The sequence below is a fragment of the Chelon labrosus genome (genome assembly GCF_963514085.1).
Source record: "Chelon labrosus genome assembly, chromosome: 23".
NCBI lineage: Eukaryota > Metazoa > Chordata > Actinopteri > Mugiliformes > Mugilidae > Chelon > Chelon labrosus.
In genome coordinates, this window is record NC_140356.1 from 14,688,208 (window position 1) to 14,711,153 (window position 22,946).

Genomic DNA, 22,946 nt, shown 5'->3' on the forward strand with positions numbered 1-22,946 from the left:
GCGGCTGAGGAAGAGGCGGTTGCGTCGCGCGGATCCACACATTACAGGTCACATTTGCACACTCATTGCCTGGTGTGTGTGCGTTTGCACATGTGTGCCTTGTAGTTCTTATGCAACCGAAGTAACCTGAGCTCTTTCGCGGTGTCAACGGAGAAGAGTGATGAGATCCTGCTGAGGAGCAGATGGGTCGCAGATTTATTCAGATGTTTTTTGTTCAGTCTGCAATCCCAAACTACATCAATCAAACGTAGCTTACACATAAACACCTGGGCTTATGCCTGTCTGACAACCTACAATATAATCCACCCGAAAAAACCCTGTTATTGTTGCGTGTGAAACATTTTTATGTAAACCATTACACTTTAATTGTCCAGGTTTACACTATACCCTTTAATTTAGTGACTATAAGATAATTAAAGTGTGTATGTGTGATGTAAGCGCAGCGACGGTCTGTTGTGTTGCTAGTGCCGGGTCACTCCTGCAGCACATGCGTGCCCATGAGACACAAGGTGAGAGAATCCCTTTGGCCCGCCGAGGGATGAGTCCCTCTGTTTTAAGACGCACAGTGCTCACCGCATGACCACATGCTAGGAACAGAAGGTGGTGTCTGGGTGCTGTCTGAGATTTTATTAGAAGCCTCTGTGTGTCTCTGCCAAGAGGTCCAAGAATAACGCTCGCTAATATGCTTGCTTGGATCTCCATCTGTGTACCTCTGCCGGAGCATGTGCACGAGTGTCTCGGTTGTAATGCGCTCATGTGCTCTGTGTGTGTGTGTGTGTGTGTGTGTGTGTGTGTGTGTGTACCAGTCATGCAAATCAGTCGCGCAAAGAGATAAATGTTTAAGCCTCGGAGTTAAAATCATCCCGTTGTAAATGCTCTTGTTTTTATATTTCGACAATCATGGGAAAGTGTCCACACTTCACACCCTAATTCTGCACAAATCCTTCACAGGACCAAACGAGGCTCGGTAAGAGCATCAATAACAAACTGGAATCCACCTAAATCTTCTGTAATTCCTCCGCAGAACAATAGTCTTTTTGTCCAGCCTTGCTGCTGTTTCTACTGTTTCTGCTAAACTAAACACACTGTGCAGTTTGCATAAAGGTGACAGATTCACCACCTCAAATTCTTTGCAGTTTTTAAAACAATGGGCCCTTGATTGCAGACACAGGTAGACACAAGCAGCTGTTGTTTCTAGATAGTGGATTTTTTATCATCCATTTCTTTTAAATGTCCCAAAAAGGCCTCACCACCTGGTTTATCGAAGTATCTGTTGCTCAGCTGTTTCATCCAAACTTAACCATGTCTTACAATACTTGTTTCTCAAACTTTGGATTTCAATTTTAAGAGTTTAGACTTTTAGGTTGGAAGCAAACTGAGGCATTCAGTAAATGTTATAGTGGATGTGCCAATTCTAAAACCCTCAAACTTCTAAACGTTTTTCCTGAAAGGAGACTATCCATCACATGGTAACATTACAGCCTAGTCAAGGAAATCACTGCAAACCAACAAATTGCGCGAATATGAGGGAAAATTGCGATAAAAGCCAGAAAGAATATATTTTAGGGGAGGCCGAGAAAGTGAAAAATATGACAAGTTTGGAGCGGTTCTGGTTCACAAAAACAATGCCAGCAGCACAGGTAAAGACAACCGACGGCCTTCTCTATCTGAGGATATTGTCTTTAGACCACCACTTGGAGAAATAAATCAGCTTTCTGGGCTAGTGCCAGTTTTATTGCATAAATAAATAAGTTTACAAAATGAGCAAGAACAGCTTCCTGTATGCACGGAGAATGGATGTCTTTTAAAGGGGAATTACCGTTTTTTACAACCTGGACCTTATTTCTGGCATAAAATACGATTGTTTACTCACCCATATAACTTTGGTGTCATTTGGAGTCTTCGGACGATATTTAGATCCACGTATATGTATATAGTGGGAGTGAGTGGGGCACCGAAACGCAGCCTCTAAATAACGCATTATCTGCCGCAAAACTCGTTCATTTCACCAATATTTTGTTATGATACGCTAGTGCTATTCCCCGTTCAGTCCGAAGTTACCTGTTGTCTATTCGCGGACGTTTGTTGTTCTTTGGTCAGCTGTTCCCCTCTCTGCCTCCGCATTCTCCTTCCAACGAGCTCGTCATCTGTATACTCAGGCTCAAAACAGTAAGGACGTCCAGCATAAACAAAGTCGTCGTCCACAACAAAAAATATTTAGCCATATTGCAAAAAACTAGCAGTAACAAATTACAAGTAAACAAGCAACGTGTGATCCACGCGGAGCTCAGAGATGACATCATCCAGGTCAGAGGTTAGTAGGTCAATCTACAGACCACAGATGATGATAACAGGCAACTCCATACTCAACAGAGAATAGCACTAGCGTATCGTAACAAAATATTGGTGAAATGAACGAGTTTCGCGGCAGATAATGCGTTATTTAGAGGCTGCGTGTCGGTGCCCCAGTCACTCCCACGATATGGATATACGCAGATCTAAATATCGTCCGAAGACTCCAAATGACACCAAAGTTATATGGGTGAGTAAACGATCGCATTTTATGCCAGAATAAGGTCCAGGTTGTAAAAAAACAGTAATTCCCCTTTAAGTAAGGTATACAAGACCTATTCTTTTCATCTGATAGGAAGTCATTTGATTCATTATATTGAATGAATATGAAATATTTCAGCTTTAAAAATGCTGACAGCTTTGTAGTTTTGTTTGTTCATTGGACTTTATTACATTAATTAAAAAATAAGTAAATAAAAACCGACCCGCGTTTTGTCTTTTTCCTCCGTATCATGAGCGAATGGAAACCTCGCCGCATAATCTGATATTCACACATTTATGTTCCATTACTTCTCATTCTTAGTCAGGAAATATTCACTTGACAGCTAAGTACAAACAAGGTTTTTGGGAAAAACAGTGCTGACAGCCAAAGTCCACCATCTGGTCGAATGGAAAGGATACGAGAGCGCTGGGCGATGCGTTAGCGTCGAAGAAGAAGAAGCTCGGTGACGACACAAAATGACAAAATGTCTGTTTTCCAGCCTGCGATGAGAATACGGTCTGGAACAGCTTACAAAACGCTTCCAGGAACAGACGTAGAAACACAGCCGTCTCGAAGAAATAAATATTTTTGCTGAGGAAGCGGCACAAATGTCAACCATGTCTGCACCAAGGAAAAATTTGGTGTTCTTGCTTAAAAGGTTTCGGCACCTCAGCAGTTCTCCTCAGCTCTGCGGAACATTTCAGCATTTTAAGACCTATTTTCTTGGTTTTACGGCCTAAAACTTTACAGTCTGTGTCGGCAACATGCTAGCATCAGGCCTGTCTCCAGCAGCAGTTAAAAAAAATAAAATAAACTCTAATTCTCGCCTCACATTAGGCAATCCAAACAGACAATGTAATCAGCTGGCTGGTGAAGCAGAGAAGTGAGTACTGGACATACTGTGCAGTTGACACTAATGTTGCTCTGTGTCTGCTGAACATGGAAACTGGCAACTGGTTCGGCGTTATTAGCTCACTGGAGAGACACCTAATGGTACAAAACCATCGTTAATATTAGTTGTTCCACCTCCTGCTATGGTAAGTCAATACGTCTGCTGTATGGACATTTGGGTCTCTCAAACTGGAGGAAAGAGTCTCGGCACGTCATCTTCTTCTACTGAATGAATTCTGTGTTTTCAGGAAGGTGGGAAACAAGACTTCTTCTTCAACAGATTCCTCCACAACTGACAGAACCACTTTGCACATGTAAAAAAAAAAGGTCTATTCTGATTTATGTTTTGCGGGATGTAAAAGCATACACTGATCAGCCACAGCATTATGACTGGAGGAGAAGTGAATGACATTGACCATCTTCTGACAATTCTGCTGGGAAACTTTTGGACCTGGCATTCATTCATGTGGATGTTACTTAGACATGTAGCACTGACCTAGACCAGACCAGGCACCCCCACCCTATAGTAATGACACTCCTTGATGGCAGCAGCCATCCCCAGCAGGATGCAGCCTGACACAGACACAAAAATGCTTTAGAAACAACTCAGAAAAACATGAAGAACAGCACAAGGTGTTGACCTGGCCTCCAAATTCACTAGATTCCAAACTAATCATCCACAGAGGCCCCTCCCGTCAACCCATAGGACTCAAAGACCCCCCACTAACAACATTCTGTTACCAGATACCACAGGACACCCTCAAAAGGTCCATTCTCTGATGAGTCATAACTCTTTTGGAGGCACAAAGGGGGCCTACACAACATCGGCAAATATGCAAGCACAGTGTGATAGGTTTGAAAAGCTGCAATTCTGAAAACAGTGACCCTCGAGTGGTTTAAACTACTCACCCAACAACACTAATGACTTGCTCACATGGCCTTTGGGGCATTTCTGGCGGCTCTGCTGTTTCAACTAAGAAAACAAGCCTGTCTCCTGAGAAATTACAATCCCAAACAACCAGGCCGTGACCTTTCCTAACACCAAACCTGATGAGCTACAAGTGGCTAAACATAGTAACTTATTTGCATATTGCAATTTAGCTCTCCAAATGTCAGCAACACAAGGGAGGAAAAGGGGATAAGATGTCTCTTCTTGCAGTATAAATAAGTGATCCAAGTGTGTTTGGATGACTGATTGTTGGAAATGAGTGTTTGCTTTCTCATTATGGAGGATTTTAAGGTGCACTGTGTACTCGGATGACAAACAGACCGTTTCAAACCACTTTGCCCCCGTTTGAAAGGCTGATCCACAACAAACGCAATTGCGCTCATTCAGATGACTCAAGACGTTACTGGGCAGATTTTGGAGATGCACTGGGAGTCCGCTGGTTTTCAGCAGCATCCAAACGTGACAGCTACACATGTGTGCGTATTAAATAGTTGCAGAAACATCGCCCTCAAAGCTGTACTGCGTTATCACTCGCTGCAACAGGTTTGCTAAGATTGCACCACATTTTTAGTGCAAACCCAGCTGTTAAAATGTCAAAATGCAGTTATGCTGAAAACAAAATTCAAAGACAAAGACTCTTCATACGGCTTCTTTGGATCTATATACCTCAAAATGTTGTCAAAAGACTCAAAACCAAGTGTGCTAAGTTAGTATATAATGTATGAAAGCTTTCCACACATTCCTTGTGTCCAAGATGGACTCTAGGAATGTGAGTAGAGTAACAGACCGGACTGCGACCAATTAAATCCAGGCGCCAATTCTCGGTACGCAATAACAGCGTGATGGACGTCCACCAACAAATGGGAGAAACATTTGGTCATTAAGATAAGTAAGGACCACCTTGGGCCACTTTGTTTTCTTCCCTCACTGTTTGTGTATAGAAGAATATAACACGGGGGGCGATTGCGGGGCTTTGTGGAGAAGAAAAATGTGGGGCACACAGGAATGAAAGGTATAATAAATAAAACTCCTGAACATATGGGATCAATTGGATTTGCCTGAACCCACCAGTTTTCTTTGTTTTTTTTCAACAACAGAGGAGAAGAAATGTTTGCGTCAATTGTTATGCAAGCTTGCCCTGGCTTCCCTTTTGTCACATTTTCCAAAGCCTGATTCACTGCTCGAGAGGTGCAGCTGAGTTTCTTCTTCTTCCGAACCAGCGTCTGGGTTAAACCTGTGCCAGAGACTGTTTTCACATTTTTCCACATTGCAGTCGCTCCTGCTCTTCAGAGTTTTCCACATGCACTCTAACAAACTTCAGTTCAGGCTTAGCTTGCAAAACATTTTGGGATAATTGCATGGCGGGCAATCTTCCAATGCAAAAGGATCAGTTTGCTTTTAAAGGTGATACTTGGGCACTTTTGTTTTAGCACTGTTGTGGTGCAATATATCTGTTACTTGTTGCACCTGCTCTTGGTTATACGACAGCAGTTTTGGATGATGCTCCCCAACACATTCATATTGATGACATCTTCAGTTTATATGACTCCAGTTTGTTGAATAAGCCTCCCATCCTCTCCCCTCCTCTCCTCCACTCCCCTTTCCCTCTATGTCTCTCCATCTACCCCTTTCTCTCTCTGTCTCTCTCTCCTCCCCCTCTCTATTTCTTTCCCTGTGTTTTTCTCCAGAGACTTCCAGTTTTTGAACACTGTTCTTACCTACTGGCCTTCCACCCCACACACACGAAGAGAGAGAAGTACAGGTAAGCTTGCGTTTGGAGGCATGGATTTGCGATTTCCTGTTTGATTATTCCTCTTTATTTCTGTTTTCCGGATGGGATTACCAAAGGAGGCTGCTGGGCTTTAAGGCATTGGCTGGTGCTGCAACACTGAAGGCAAAAATTCCAGTGCATGGAACAAAAAATAAGTGGTTAAAGTTTGATGATTTGCATTTTGGTGTGTTAGCCTACATGCATGTATGGATTTACACCACCTTTTAATGACTGTTTCATAGATTTTGGTGGCTGTAGACATTGGAAAATAATCAGTTTCTCTTGGACCTAGAGTCTGCCCGCATTTTTCATGGGTCTGGAATTAATCACACCGATTTTGCATTGTCTGCAGGTTTGATTTTGCACTGCTTAAACTAACATTTGCGTAGGTTTTAGTTCCTTATTTTATGATTCATAGTTTTTAAACCTTGAGAAACACTTTTTAAAGTGTTTTATAGTTAATATGTCTTGAAAACATTTGTGCGTGCATGTAACATCTGCGTTGTGTTATTGCTCACGCTGCTGTTTTATGTCAATCTATCTAGCGGTTTGGTTCGAGCTGCAGCTATAATGATGTGTCTCGACGCAGATAATTGAAGGAATCTGGGACTCACTGGCCTCCAATTGGTTGACATGAACTCTTGACTGATTATATAATACACTGGGGAGTGGGTGTGGCAGTAGGCCATTGTGTGCGTTGGGAGGGCAAGTTGGACTCATTCTTACCACTCTGAGTTTAAATGTTTCTCTACATTTCTTTAATTTTCCTCTTTTAATTTTAAATAAATCATTTCTTGAATTTGACTGAGCATGAGCTGAAACTTGTAGTGACCACTAGACCTCAGGGGTTTCAGTCGAACACACCTAGTTTGAGTTTTGTTGCTTTTGGTTTTAACCTTTTTTTAATTCCCTTCCTCCTCTTCCTTTCTCTCTGTTGGATCCACAGGAGCCATGTTTCCTCTCCGTGTACCCTTCTTGGCTGTTTTGGTCAGCTTGGGCCTCTGTCAGTATTATGACTATGACTACCAGCCAGTTTCCATGCTGGGGCCATCAGGGCCCAACTGTAATCAAGAGTGTGAGTGCCCAATCAATTTCCCCAGCGCCATGTATTGTGACAACCGCAAGCTCAGGTTTGTCCCCATAGTCCCAACAGGGATCAAATACCTGTACCTCCAGAACAACCTGATTGAGGAGATCAAGGCAGGAGTGTTTGATAATGTTACTTCTGAGCTACGCTGGCTGGTACTTGACAACAATAATATCACCAATGCTAAGATAGCAAAGGGCACCATCGATAAACTCACAGGCCTGGAGAAGCTCTTCTTCAGCAACAACAAACTCACAGAGCCGGTCATCCCTCCCTCAAAGTCCCTTGATGAGCTGAAGATTATGTACAACAAGTTGTCCAAGTTTCCTTCCGGACTCTTAAGCGACAAGGAGAATTTGACGTCCATCAACCTTCAACACAATGAGCTAACGTCTGAGGCCATCTCGGGGGCTTTCAAAGGGCCAAAGAAGTTGCTGTCGTTGGACGTGAGTCACAACAAGCTGAAGAAGCTGCCAGCCGGAGTCCCAAGTTCACTGGAAATCCTGTACGCTGATTACAACGATATCGAAGGTGTCGGAGCCGGATACCTGAACAAACTGCCCGCACTTCAGTACCTGAGGATCTCCCACAACAAGCTGGTGGACTCCGGGATCCCTTCTGGAGCGTTCAACGCATCATCGCTGGTGGAGCTGGACCTGTCGTTCAACAAACTGAAGTCCATCCCTGAGATCAATGAGAAGCTGGAGCAACTCTACCTTCAGGCCAATGAGATCAACAGTGAGTGGCAATGTTTACTCTTTATTTTAGGATGCTCTCTGAAAAGTCTTGTTCAAGGCAGAATAACATATTTGATATTCTCTTAAAGGTGCCCTAGATACTATGCATCCAGGCCAGACTTATTTATAAGAGAGATTCTAATCATAAAAATGTATTTGGATCACTCAAAAGTGGGCGTGGTTTAGCAAATATAAAATACAGAGCTCTAGAAGACCAGTGACTACAGACAGTTAGCTTGAACTTGACTTCCATCAACCACATTGTTGGGTCGGGGGGAGGGGAATATGGGAAATCAAGTAAATGAATGACAAGTGCAGACACAGACAACCCAAACTCTGGCACTACTGAGGGCCTTTTGCATTTTTTTAACTTTTTAGCCGCCTGGTTCTGGCTAAAAAGTATAGAGTAGGATGCAATCTGCAACGTCACCACTAGATGCCACTAAACCCTGCACACTAGAGCTTTAAATTGTGCATTGTGTATATTCATATTTGCCACTGTAGTAGCGTGCATACCCATGGAGGCACATTGCTAAACTACACTACACTATAGATTGTCCATCAATAGAATAGCATGAGACTACATTAATGTTTAATGTGTGAGGGGTTGCATGATGAATGAATCCTAATAAAAAAACACATCACTTTTTAGTGCTACTAGTGTTCACAAATTACACAGGATACCTTTAACTCCCAACATAAGGGAGGATTGGGAGTATTTAATAACCATCTTCCTTTTTGTGATTATCTGTAGAGTTTGACCTGACAAGTTTCTGCAAGGTCACCGGCCCCCTCAACTATTCACGCCTGAGGCATCTGCGTCTGGACGCCAACAACGTCACGCAGCGCGACATGCCGCCCGACACTTCCAACTGCCTGCGCCAAGCTTCGGATATCATGTTTGAATGAGGATCACCATCTCTATGACCGCCTTCTATATGAAATATCACATGACAATATCACACCTATGTCCTTGCACTTCTGACATGAGTACTATGCGAATATGGGATATTTCTTATGTTGATCAGTAAATACAACTTGGATAAAAATCAAACTAAACCAATTTTAGTTTAATAGAAGGCATAACAAGCTGTCACCTGGCTTTTGCAAAATACACAATCAGATCTAAAATGTATTACGCACCGGACACATTTCTTCTATAACATTTGAATTTATTCATGAATTTTGTAATTGAATAAACATGAAGACAAAAAAAAATAGATACAGACTAAAAATATATCAAAAAAAAAAAAGCAAATAATCAGGAGTCATATGAATGAATAGGATTTCATATGCTTTGATTAAAACACACACTTTAAACATTCCAAAATCTTACTATGTTGAACAAAGACACAAAGGAGTAAACAATGGTTAGAGTTCTCCACTGTCTTTTGTCGTGGTGTCGTTTTGTTGTCTGTTTTATTTTTTTTTACGTATAATATGATAAAAGTACAATTATTAATCCATTGCTGTGCAAAGGACCAGCAAGTAAGGACTGCATACTCAGAATTCAGTGTGTAATGTCAGAAATTATGAACAAGTGTAAAATAGCAGTTGCATAGCAGCAATATTAAACATCTTAAATGAATAAGGGTGATTTCAAGGAAAATACGTTGTGAACTTGATGATGTCCCACTGACTGACATCTTAGATTGATTTAATAAAGTCTCACCAACTTTGAAATGCGTATTTTCTCTTGGGAAATACTTTTCTGTCCTTGAAACCATTAACTTTAAACCTGCTTGAAGTGACTTTCTCCGCTCATTTAAACCTTCAGGACGATGTTTTCTAGAAATCACGACTCACATTGTTACTAAGCGTTGTCTGCTGTCATGCACATTGTTGATTTGTATACAACATTTCCATTACTTGCATGCACGTGACAGTGCTATTCTTTAATAATAAACTACGGCTTTTGCAGTTATGCTGCTTTCATTGTTATGCGGTTGTTTACTATTAGTTATAAATGCTTCTTGCCAGCATCACGTCAACTTGGAACTATTGTCATGTGGATGTTTTGAGTTGTTATGACATTTTTTTTGAGACCTTTGACTCAAACTGGTAGCTGGTTTCTTGGATTTACTGTTAGAAAGCCAAACACAATTAAATAAACTATGTTTCCAACATATTTGTATGGTATCACTTTATAAACCTGGTATAATTCATTTCTGAGTACTACTACTGAATAGGAATGATTTTAAACCTTTTAAACACTATATACTTAATAAACTGTCCATGTCATTCAACTAATGACTTATTATTGGCTAGTTGACTGTACCACTTACATATATATCCATATACACAAACTGTGGGTTTCGAGATGGCAAAAGAGGAATTAGACTGGTGTTATAAAAACCCATAGCTACCTGAAGAAGTTAAATCTGGCGTGGTACATATTTAACACAAGATCATCATACTTTAAATCAACATTTATTGGTTTTCTAAACTCCTGCTGGGAGCTATTTGCTTGAGGAGTATGCTGTGCTTTTTTTCCCAACAGCTTGGAACCATCCTCAACGAAAGCGTCGTAATTCTTCATAACTATTTGACACGATATGCAAAAGAAAAAGAAAAAAAACACATTCCTTTATTTATACTCCAGTTCCTGTTAGTGTGTTTCAGAGAGATCGTGCTGTCAAAAGCACTCTACGTAGTGATCTCCATCTGCACCTTGTTTTCCCCAGGTTTCGCTTTGCAACTCTCAAGACATTAATTTGAAGTAGCTTCTGTGCATCGGGGGCATGTTATTTACAATTCAGTGAAGCTGTGCAGGGTTAGACACCCATTGGTCCTGGAGGGGTTGGATGTTTGGGAGATGCTTGGAATATTATATTTTTGGCTCAGTCTCATCTTTTTATTCATAAGACACTTAATTCTGACATTGGCAAGTGAAGAAAATGCAACTGTCCTTGATTTGTAATAAAACTTAACCTGTATTTTGTATCGTATTCATATTGGAGTCATTTAGTAATGTATCATGGACATATAAAGTCATCAGTTGGGTAACCACTGTATCTTAACTGGATCAAATTGTGCCTACATGCCCAGAAGAAAATATTCTAGACACTGTCAGAATGTAAAATGTCTGTTTTTCGTTATCTGTTCATGTCTTCCAAAGAATAACTGAAGTCTATAAAACTCTAGAAGCCTCGCTTAAGTCTCTAAATGCACAACAGGTGATGATTTGTCTGAGAACATTTACAACCGGAGGGATTACTAGGAATTCTTTCTTCAGACATTCACCACGCTCAGTTGATAATACACAATGACTTGACGACTTGGTGATCCGTTGACCTTTCCTCTTTGATTTTTAGTGGAATAACCTCAACAGCTACCAGACATGTTGCCTGTAAACTGGGTAAAGATGTCTACAGTCAAGTTTATTGACTGTAGAGTTCCCTTAGCTTTAAAGTTGACACCACCAGCAAGTCAAGATTAATACTTCACAGAGGATGAATCGTGGTGACTTCAGGGATCCCTTTAATTTATTCTAACACCACTATCAGGTTACCATTTGTTGTTTGTGAATTTTCCAATTTCATCTATTTGAGATCTCTTATGGCGTCTGACAATAAATATAGATGTCATCTCTGATTGAACTGACAGCAAAAATATGTTTCTTCTAAAGCAATTCATGCTACAACTTCCCTTTACATCCTCTTAAATGTCTCTTATTATATATTACTGCGGTTCCATAAACATAGTCTGTGGGTGTGTACTAAATATTATCTTGTCACTTCTTTGTACAGAATCAATGGCGCTTTTGAGAAGCTGTACACTAACTATAAAAACACCACTAATCCTGGCTGATATGTGCCATATGTGCTGGAGACGCTCGTTTCTTCTTAGTATTGTATTAGTCGAGAGTGTCTTATTAGATCAGGCACTACTTTAAGACTGTAGGTTAGTTGATTGTACGTGGCATTTAAAGTTATTATATCAATTGATTCCAGATGTTCTGTTTGATTCCCGCTAGGTGTTCGCAGATTAGATCCAGATGTAAAAGTTGGTTATTCCTAAAATCTGTCTTAGCAGTTGTATGTCTGTACGTTGTTACATGCTACCCAACACTGGAATAATTCAAAGGTCTGTTTTAAGTTTTGTTGCTCAAGTAAACCTGATAGGAGGTAAAATAATTAGTGCCACGCTCGCCATCGCCGCTTTACAACACTTAATATTGTTTTACCGGCTTTTTTTCACACTTCACATGTTTTTGTACAGACATTCGCACCAATTCCCAATCTAGGACAATTTCCTCTTCTTCCTCCCGGGTTGCCCTTATTTAAATCCTGAGTAGAGCTCCTGCTGCCGGTGTCTAGACAATAAAGTCCTTTATAAAGCCTTAAGCCTCACATCTTCCCGCTCGAGACCGTAAGTGAAAGTATAATCAGTTGTTTCAGGCTGCCGGTCCGACTGCAAAGTACATCCTTCGGACCAGACCGACTCCAGCTGTTCGGTCTCATTATCTCAGATCTTATTTATATTCTGTGTCCATCATCACCCTGATCTGGTGCCCTGATCCCCACTCATCTCACGCTTTGCAGTTCTCTCCTGATTCTTCGGGGTCGTTTCCCCCCTTCTTTCTTTTTGCTTCAACCAATCTTTTAATGTCTCCGTTTGTTTTTTTCTCACCCTTGCCCCCGAAGGCTTAGACAAGTGTCGACCTCATGGTGGCACTTGAAGGGGAGTCAGTGGAAAGTCATTACAATCCACCATCCTGAAACTGTGAATATCTGTGCCGCAACTCCCTCCAGTAGTGACTGAGTCTGGACCAAAGAGGTGGAATGACATACTGACACCCTACAGACTGACACTTTATCCCTAGAAAAATATAGCTAACGTGGCAAAAAAGCAATGAGAAGAAACGCCAACCTGCTGTTTGTCCTTGTATTTGGATGCATGTGCCTTTGGATAAATATTTGCTAACATCAAACTTTTTTTTTAATTACAGTTTTCCATGACTTTCTTTACTTCCAAATGAGCGGTTAGCTTTAATTGTGCTCTGAGGTTCCTGTTCAACCACATTAGAAAGCTTTGTACTGTGACGCCGTTCGTGGCAAAGACCCTGTGTATAAATTCTCCACAGTAACGTCGCTGAGTAATATACCATCACTGATAGGGAAAAACTACAAAAATGAGACTTGGGCTGTTAAAAGGGGGACTTTTCCTGTAAAAGGTTGGGTGTGCGTGTCTGGGAGGGGAGCGAAACCCCTCTAAGCTCTTCTCTTACCTCACCTGACAGCCTTGTAAACACACCCCAAGGCCTGTGAGGTGAAATGAGCTATAAACTGGTTGTGCACCCATCCCCCAGACTGATGGGTGAAGACCAAATCCTCCACGGAAGACCAAATGGTTAAGGTGGGTGGGGTGACAGCAGTTTAACCCTCAACAACAAAGGGATGACTTCAGTTTCCAAAAAAGAAGAAGAAACAAAACGAAAGAGAAAAAAAACAAAACTGCTGGGCTGGCAAAAAGTAGGCAACTCTGAAAGGACATCCCAACTCATACACACTCATCCTCCCACCAACAACACATGCTCCATCCTCTTGGTTCAACCGGTGTCCAAGGTACAGCTGTGCGGGAATCAAATCATTGACAGTACAAGGGTCACTGGGCTAGGTTGCAGCACTGCCTCCTTCAGAACCACATACAGTCGTCTCTAGAGGAGGACGGGAACCCAGACCTTCACCTGGCTACGTGCAGACCATTCACACCAGCTGGAGAAGCAGGTAAAGATGATTTTCTTTTGTAGTAAATCTGTATGAAAGAGGAGGGATGAAAGGCTTGGGCAAAGGTGCCGTGCATTTTACGTACATATGGTCTACATCTGATTGGACTGATCTTTACCTTTGATGTGCTTTCACTTTGCCAGCTTCTGTTTCAAAAATTGCAGGAATGCCTACTAGTGGTAAAGAATGTAACATATGTAGATATCAGACAGTTTCAGACAGACAACTTTTGCAATCAGTTTTCACTCATTTCCAACCTGGAAATTAATGAACTAAGAAAAAAACAATGTTTTTTTAAATTTATTTATTGTTTCCAAATACCGCACATCTTGGAAAGTCGCTTGCACTGCTAAACCTGCTTTTTCCACCCACTAATTGCCTATAAACACTGTTCCTTTCTCAGTTCTGGATGCAATAATCCGTTCTAACTCCTCTAAATGTTTCATAGTCATGAAGTGGATTTCGGCAAAGCCAATAATTAACATAGCTGGCTCTGACACAAAGCCCCTGGCAGGAAATTTGAATTATCATATTCCTCTGCATGTGTTTCTCTTTAGTCTGTCAAGCAGATTGTACCCAACATTTGTTTTCAGTAAATATAATTTCCATTTTGCGGAGATCTATGAATCCCTGACTCATCGTGTTCGGCAGCTTGGATACTTTTGTAAATCTCACACATAATATTAACTCGCTGTTGTTTCTTAATGAGCATTGGAGCTGTTGTGTGTCTGTGCAAGAAAACTATTTCTGGTGCACTGCAACCAGTCTGTAAAGAGGCAAATGACTCTACCCTAAAACAGGGGACAGTTTGACTATTCTTGATTGATCAACCCCTTGACAGTGGTTTGCAAATCAAGTTCTGTACAGTAAAATTTACGCCCATTCATTAAGATCATGATCTGTCTTTCATGTATAACTCCTCAGGGCCAGTGTCTGGATGTTTAATTGATCATGCCAGATTACAAACTTGTGTAGAGGAGTGACCACTGTGCACAGATGCACCCTGGCTAACACCGGAGGAGCTCTAATGGGCTTGCATGGCTGATCATGGATAAGTGTTGCCTCTATCCTCACAAGTCAACTGGGATTATCCTGTTGCATTCAAGTCTTTGCCGTCATCACTGGAAATGAGCCCGATCTCATGCTCGCGAATGCCGAAAGGTCACCTATCCTGTCGTTAGCTACCCTCTGCAAAAAAACTATTTGCGGGGCCAGCCTCCAGTACAATCTCCTCGGCTTAAGGCTGACCTCCCGCCCATAACGCCATTACTTCTCCTGGCTGCAGGCAATGTTTCTGCTTAAGTAGAGTGCGTCATCTTTCAGCTTGATGCTCTAGTAGTATCGCCGAACAGCGTGCCATCCCTTTTAACAATTTAACAAAATCCTTGCAATTTACCATATAAAAATATATTAATTAATTCTCTACAATTACACGGTCTATTGTGCACACTTAACCTTTGTACTTGGTCGTCACTGACTTCACAGCATCTTGAAGTTCCTGCAGATTTTTCAGTCAGGTACTGCCAGTCTACTCCACCCAAGTGTTTTGAAGTAAAACAAAGCCACATAGGTGTAACCCGCTGCAAACCTATTTGAAAAAAAAAAAAAAAAAAGTAGTCAAGAGAGGATTTATCAGATCAAGAAACAGCCCGCCACAGTAAACATGTCATGATTGCATCTTGCTGGATGTACTTCAAACTCCAATGAGTGTATTTGTGTATTTGGAGGCAATCATCTCTACATCACAATTACACTGAGCTGTATTTGTGTGCTTTTTGTTTATCCCACATTACCAACCGACTGCAAACACAGTGGCACTTTGTAATTTGCAGAGTAACTAATCCTGATCACACAGAGGAGGATAGAAGCACAAAATTAGTACAAAGGACTGGCAAAGGATGTACATGTGGAAGTCAGTAAACAAAGCACAGGTGGACTTGCATTACCCTCTTTCTAAGTGGGACATGTCTCAAGTCCTGAAAAGGCTTAGCACACTATACCCCTACTAAGGATTATGACCTTTGATCCTGGAAGAGTCTGATTGGTCAAAAGAAGCTTTGGTGTCATCCTGATTGACAGGTTGGCACACGTTGAATGAAACAGCTAGTGGTACAAATACAGGGCAGTGAGAAGCACATCCTCATCATTCTCAGCTCTACTGTTGAGGGAGGACATCGCAAAAGGAAACTTAGAGAGCTAAAGGTAAGGTGGATGGCTGCAAGTCATTGTTAAGTCTAAATGTCAGGGTTGATAGTTAGTAGACGTTTGTCTTGCAGCTTTCATGATTCTGTTTTAGCTTTGTTGAAGCATGATTTTCCATTTCTGCCATTTGCACCACATGCTGTACACCAGCACCGGGTCAGGAAGCTTTAGCCTTTGTAGAGTGAGAATCCAGAGGCATATCTCTGAAAAGAGGTGATCCGCCTTTGTCTTTGAAGTGCACTCATCTATGGAAAAGCATGGCCTACCCAAAATGAGTTCCAGACAAACATGGAGCACATCAAGAATTTAAACAAGCACCAGATGGCGGCTGAGAGGAATCAAGTGGAGGCTCAAGAGATGGGTGGATAGAAGATGGCAAAACTGACTGATTTTGTTCATTCCTCTTTTGTTTTGTTTTTGCATTTCTCTGTTACATAGCTTCCATTGTATTGCTCCTCCTGCATCTATCTTACTTTTGATCTTTTACCCATATGTGGCATCATGCCACATATGGCCTTTCTGGGCATTTGGCCTTTCTCTGAACTGTCATTCCTAAGAAAAAGTACAAAAACATGTGCGATCTTTAACTGAAACGTGTGTATGCTTGCATATGAGTTTATTTGTATGCATCATTGTGTCAGTTGTAGAAAGCAAGTGGCTGCACAAATTAGTGTCCATTTAAAACTGGCGTACAATCAACTCTCCAGGCTTAAGGTTGTCCCAGCGCTATTAAGTTCAGTTGGCTCCACATCTTGTCTTTTGAGCTTTACCTGTAATGGTCAAACAATGTAATGACCCAGGAAGACCAGGGCACCTTGCTCTGCTGGCAGCTGCCACAGGAAATTAATGATAATGGCATTAGTGGTAGAGTCTGTGACACACATGGGTGGGTGCTAATTTAGGACACAACTTGCATCTTTGAACACTTAGTCAGGTGATTCAGTTGTATTTGATGTCGGCCGTGGGATTTTTAACACACATGTATGGAGTGACTGTATCTTTAGAGTGACCTGCACCAAAAGCCTTGCCACAGCTGCTCAATCAAATCTGTTTATTGGATGTCCAGTCTCTCCACTAACATTGTTTTTTTCTTTCTTTCCAACATAGATTGAGCAAAGAAATGGCTCTTCTCCTCAACATTCTCTGCATCTTTTGCCTGGTTGGGATAGGTCTCAGCCAGGACATGCCTTATGAGGAATTTCTGGCCCAGGTTCAAGCTTGTCCTAAAGAGTGTCACTGCCCCCCGAACTTCCCTCGTGCTGTCTACTGTGACAATAAAGCCCTGAAGAGCATCCCCAAAATCCCTCCATACACGTGGTACCTCTATCTGCAGAACAATCTCATCGAGGTACTGTCGGCAGATGCCCTGCAGAATGCTACACAGCTGCGCTGGCTGAACCTTAACCGCAATAAAATCACGAGTGAAGGAGTGGAGCAAGGTGCCCTGAACGCTATGCCTCACCTGGTGCACCTGTACATGGATGACAACCTCTTGTCTTCTGTGCCATCCCCCCTGCCTGCCACACTGGAACATCTACGTCTCTCCCGTAATCGTATCTCCAAGATTCCCGCCGGTGTCTTCCTTGGTCTGGATAACCTTAACCTTCTGGACCTCCAAGGGAACAAGCTGATGGATGATGCTGTGACTGAAGTGAGCCTAAAGGGTCTGAGCAACTTGGTGCAGATCAATCTAGCCAAGAACCAACTGAGTAACATGCCTCTTGGCCTACCACCCACCACCACCCAGCTTTTCCTTGATGGCAATAATATAGAGAAGATCCCAGCTGGCTACTTTAAAGGTTTGCCTAAAGTGGCATTTCTGAGGCTCAACCACAACAAACTTGGCAGCAGCGGAATTCCCAACAATGTGTTCAATGTCTCCAGCATTTTGGATTTGCAGCTGTCCCACAACCAGCTCACTGAGGTTCCACTCATCTCCTCAGGGCTTGAACACCTTCACCTCGACCACAACAAGATCACAAGTAAGTCGTTGGACTTTACATAAAGGGAATCTGTCTTTCATGCATCTATGGAACCGAATTGTTTGTCAGAAAGGTGACTTGTAACAATACCATAACTCTTATTCTTTTTCTCTTAACAGGTGTTAGTGGCTCCAATGTCTGTCCTGTGTCTGTCGATGCCGTGGACGACTCAGTCAACGAAAGTGTCCCTCGACTGCGCTACCTCCGACTTGATGGCAACGACATAAAGCCACCAATCCCCAGGGATGTCATCATGTGCTTCCGCCTCCTTAGATCTATTGTGATCTAAACAGAAAAAAATCAACAGTATGTCGTACACTGATTCTGTTTCCCCGCAACTGGCAACTTGACTTGGATGCTGTTCTGGTAAATGGAACCGGTGACGTCATACATGTTTGCATGTTTGTGAAATCTTGAACACTTGTTGGCATCAACTCATTTTATGGTTGAGCCTTGGAAACCTCTTTATTTCAGCGAGATGCAAAAGATAGTCTTGGGAAGTGATGGGTTTGAAGCGTTAAGCGGCCACTGTTGCCGCTATTTGTGCCTTAAGTTGGTGTAAACATCTGCACGTAAAATTCTGAACCAGAAGTTATTACAGTTTAGCATTGCCGTGCATGAAAAGGCAGGCAAGCTGTATTCATGGCATATGGAAAGCTTTGAGGACTCACTGTTGTGCTTCTTTCAGCAGGGGGTAAGCTTTGAACTAATACTTTTATTTTATTTTGTTTTTTATATTTGTAGGCTTGAAGCCAAATGAATGGTGTTGTGATCTAGATTTGTGGTTTCATTATCTTCAAAAAGTTACTCTAATCTACTAACATGCATATTTACTGTAGGTAATTTATTTGTTATTTAATACTGGGAGGAAAATAAGTAGAATCCTGTGAAGTTTATGGCCAACGTTCAGTCATCAGTGTTTTGTGTACAAGAAATGTAATAACCCTTTTTTTTAATGCCAACCCACTTTTTAATTCAGGTCATTATTTTTCTGGTAACTGGAGCATGAAATCTCTTTTTAATTGTTTGAAATTTGAATAAAACCTCTAAGAATGAACATGTGCCTAATTGTGTCACTGCTCTTCACACTTCTAGCACTTTGCATGAATTAACACACTATCATTATTCATTTCAAATATGACAGAACTAGATTATGATTAAATAAAAATCTTGCACAGCCATTTTTAAGGGGTTATACTGTGTAGGTAACTTCCATTAGATAGCAAACACAAGATCTGTAGTTAATTTTCTGTAACAGTGAACTCCCATTAAATGAACAGTTTATAGATAGACAACTTTATTGATCCCTTTGGGAGGTTCCCACAGGGAAATTGACAAGTTTAGCTATGACACAAAGGTTTGTGCCTGTCTTGAATCCCATATTCACAACCATACAATACAGTAATGAATACTAATAAACGCTTTCTTCTCCCAATCAGGTTTTTAATCTGATTGGTTTCCAAAAAGTAGATCTCAGAGTGTGCTAGATAGTGTCAAACTTTAATGTTAGCTAGCTAGCTAGCTAGCCCTTAAACCCTGTGTGGGACGTAGCGGCATCTAGGGCTGAGGTTGCAGCTAACTGAAGTCCTCTTTCTCAACCCTTTTAACCTAGGATGGGTGCCACTTCAGGGTAAAAATGCAAAGGACCTTGACCCTTAGAGACAGTGTTTGGGTTGTCCAAACATGGCAGCTCAAAATAGCGACCTTGTTGGAATAGAAACTGCTTCCTCAGATAGAAGATAGGAAAGGCTCTTTCTTAAGGCCCATTTAGGGTTCTGTGGGACATAGACGCTGTAACCTACGCACAAAGCCAACGCCGGTGCAAGCGGACCAATCACAGCTCAGGTCTGCGTTGTCGCGGTGCATAGTTACATTTCCACGTCAATTTAACGCAGAAGTCTAAACCACCTATAAGCAAACATTCTGTATTTACAGGTGACATATTTCTTAAAGATTTAGTAAACAACATCTGCAATTATCTATCTAAACTAAAAGCTAATAAGACAAAAAAGGTCAGATACATATATATATTATATAGTCACTGCCAATCCCTTGAAAATGCGACTTTTTTCCATATCCAAAAAGTTAGCGTTTGGGGGAATATTACAGTCAACAGTTCGCTATTAACTCATTTAACCTTGTTAGGTAGGCATGTTTGAGTTACATTTATTCTACATTATCACACAGCAGGCCAGTAACAGGACGAATATTTCTTTCACTCTTTAGTATAAAGAGGTCATATCTTATATTTTAGCATGCTAAGATTAGCTCTGTCTGGTGGCTAATTCATTCAGCAGTCGTTTCTGCTGGCTTCCATCTCGCTTTTATTAGGCCTACCGTGAACACTTCAGCAGAGGGGACTTTTTGAGTACAATGTGTCATGTGTCATGTATTGTATTCATCAATCACTGTCTCATAATATGATATTTTTGGGCATCTTATCCAGTTCTTTTTTGAATGTTTGGCAGAAGAAAGTCTCTATATAAATCCCAGCTTATATGGCAGGTGCAGACTGACTTCTGGCTTTCCTGCGATGTCCTTTTCCTCTCACTCATCATAAGGTCTAGAGTTACCATGGGAGTGAGAGGGAGAGGTGGGCGGGTTGAGACAAAATCGTGGCCAAGTAAAGCTTCCTGTGTCTGTCATGTGTGTGTTTTAACAATGGACTCTAATGACAGACTATCTATGTGCTTCTGTATCATCTCTTGGAAAGCACACCCACACATGTACAGAACTGAAAACAAAAAAAAAGAGAGAAACATTTAGAGTCTCTTAACTCGGTTCAGATCCTTCAAGTCAGACTCCCACGACTGAATTCGTGTCTGTAGTTACAGCAGACCACTGAGCAAGTGACGCCACAGAGAGAAAGCTGCCTCAACCAAGAGGGAGTGTGGAGGCCTTCCTCCAAGCGGGGACTTCCTCTCAGCACCATGCTAACTGGGGCTCCTCACAGAGGTCCCATTGTGTACAAGGGCCCCCGTGGATCCCCCCCATACATGAAAGCAACACATGCCAAAGTTTCACCTCAGAAAAAGGCGGACGAATATTTCAATCTGATCGAGCCACACTCTTAGAAAAGTAAAGGATACACTTGTAAAGGATAAAAAGATATTTTGTGAGGCGGGTGGTGGGTGGGGGGGCTTTGCTGTCTTTGTGTCTGATGTGTGTGTGTGCGTAGTGTCAGAGAGGGCTGTGCATGCGGGTGTTCGGTGCGGGGTGGGTGCACTCTGAGTGACCAAAAGCAATCTGCTCCGGTCCAATCAGTCTCAGTGCCTACCTTCACACATAAGCGGCAGGGCACTCGGGTTCGCCAGAGCGCACAGACCTACACATACACACACACTTACACACTTGTCGCATTCACACGCACACACGCACACACACACATACCCAACTTTCACACATTTCACACACACACACACACACACACCCTCCCTCTTCAAGGCACCCTGTGCGACCCCTCACCATTGGCCAAGTCCCGGAGCCCTCAGCATCTCCATCACGGCTGAAGGGACCATTCGGGAAAGCAGGAGACAGAGGTAAGCGTTCTTGGTGCTATCTTCATGCTGGCTGAATGACTCTCTGGTGCTGGGGATTAGGTGGGCAGAGTTTCCTTGACTAGCCCCTCTGAAATCACAGCATTTCAGGATTTAAGTAGGAGTTGCCAGACTAACTGGTTGATGGTGCGGCTGCTTTATTTTATCCCTTGGGTTTGCAGGTGTCTAAATGAGGATGTCTTTGTTTCACTTATTTTTTGATTTTTGATTGTGATGACTGTATTGACTGGTGATTTTCTGTAAATGTAGTTCAGGTTTGGGTGTCAGGCAGGTGTTTTTGTATAAATGAAAAATGTATTTATTGTTCACAACTTTTTGTGTTGCAATTTAAAGAGAAGCAAGATGAATTTTGCATCTAGAGATTTACCCGTTCTTTGACTTGTCCAGGCTGTCTTCCAATGTCAGAAGCTGTGATGAGTATTTTAAATATTGAACAATGTTTAAACATGTTTGCCTTCAATGCACAGTTGCGTGTGCAAATTATTTTTCCTACCGGCTAATCGCCCGCCTCACTTGGAGACATGTCAACAGCTTTTTGACCTTTTTTTTTGTGGTGCAAATGTAGCAGATCGCTCTGCAACCTGCAGCAAAGAGACATCACCGAGTTTGCTTGTGGCTTTTGAGTGGAAAATGTAGAATCACTGGATATCAGGAATGCCCAGCCCGAAGCCAAGCATAACAGAGAGGTAGTCTGGAGGCTACGCTCATACACACATACACTGTGATGGCCTGCATAAAAGCGCACCTCTGTCTTTAGTATAGTCCGTCTTTCAGTAGAGCCATGCTGGATTTCAGAGTCTATTTCAGCAGCAATGCTAACTCAAGTTTTCTCAACAGAGTGCACTAAGTTCATGTTGGAGACAATGAAGGGACTGATTTGCATAATAACCCTATGCATTCATGGCTTAAATAAGTCAGGAAGGTGTTCATTTTTTTCTTTTTTTTTTTGGTTCCTATCTGTCCTCATCCCAAAAATAGCAGTGGAGGTTTCTCAGTTTTCTCTCTCTGAAAGATAGGTGTGTTAAGACAGAGTGTGCATCTGTGAGAGGCTCGCGTCTTTCCAAGTGTGCGTGTGAATGTGCGCGTGTGTTTGAGCACCGTCGCTGCTCAATGAAGCTTTTCCTTGCAGCTGTAACTCGCTGCCATCCTGTCCACAAACCTCGGTGGAATTTGGAGCTTGAGTGCTGAGACAGGCAGCGAGCGGGCCTCATAAAGGCCCTCTGTGAAGGGCGAGGGGTCGAGTTAGCTTAGAGACCTGTCTCTCTCTCTTTCTGCCCCTCTCTCTCTCCTCACTCTCTCCATCTAACCCTGAGGGCCAACATCTTGTCTACGTCCCCCTCTCTCTCTCTCTCGCTCTCTCCCCTTTGCGCTCTTCTTTTCTTCTTCCCTTCCCTTGCTCTCCATTTCTCTGCCCTGGCCTAGAGGACTCTCTTTAAACTCTTTTGCCAAAACTATCTCAGGCTTCATGCAACACCTGCACCTGAAAA

General features: G+C 42.1%; 2 protein-coding genes across 2 annotated transcripts; both read left to right on the forward strand.

Moving 5' to 3' along the window:
- The first annotated feature begins 6,063 nt into the window (after window positions 1-6,063).
- Window positions 6,064-10,115, forward strand: lum (lumican). Its single transcript, XM_084573894.1, has 3 exons — window positions 6,064-6,156; window positions 7,112-7,990; window positions 8,744-10,115. The coding sequence occupies exons 2-3, from the start codon at window positions 7,117-7,119 to the stop codon at window positions 8,896-8,898; spliced, it is 1,029 nt and encodes a 342-aa protein (XP_084430020.1). The 5' UTR covers window positions 6,064-6,156; window positions 7,112-7,116; the 3' UTR covers window positions 8,899-10,115.
- A 6,925-nt stretch (window positions 10,116-17,040) lies between these two features.
- kera (keratocan) lies at window positions 17,041-18,444 on the forward strand (the record flags this gene model as incomplete). The annotated part of the gene is made up of 2 exons (XM_084573147.1): window positions 17,041-17,902; window positions 18,022-18,444. 2 exons carry the CDS (start codon window positions 17,041-17,043, stop codon window positions 18,189-18,191), a joined length of 1,032 nt encoding a protein of 343 aa, XP_084429273.1. The 3' UTR covers window positions 18,192-18,444.
- Between the last annotated feature and the right edge of the window lie 4,502 nt (window positions 18,445-22,946).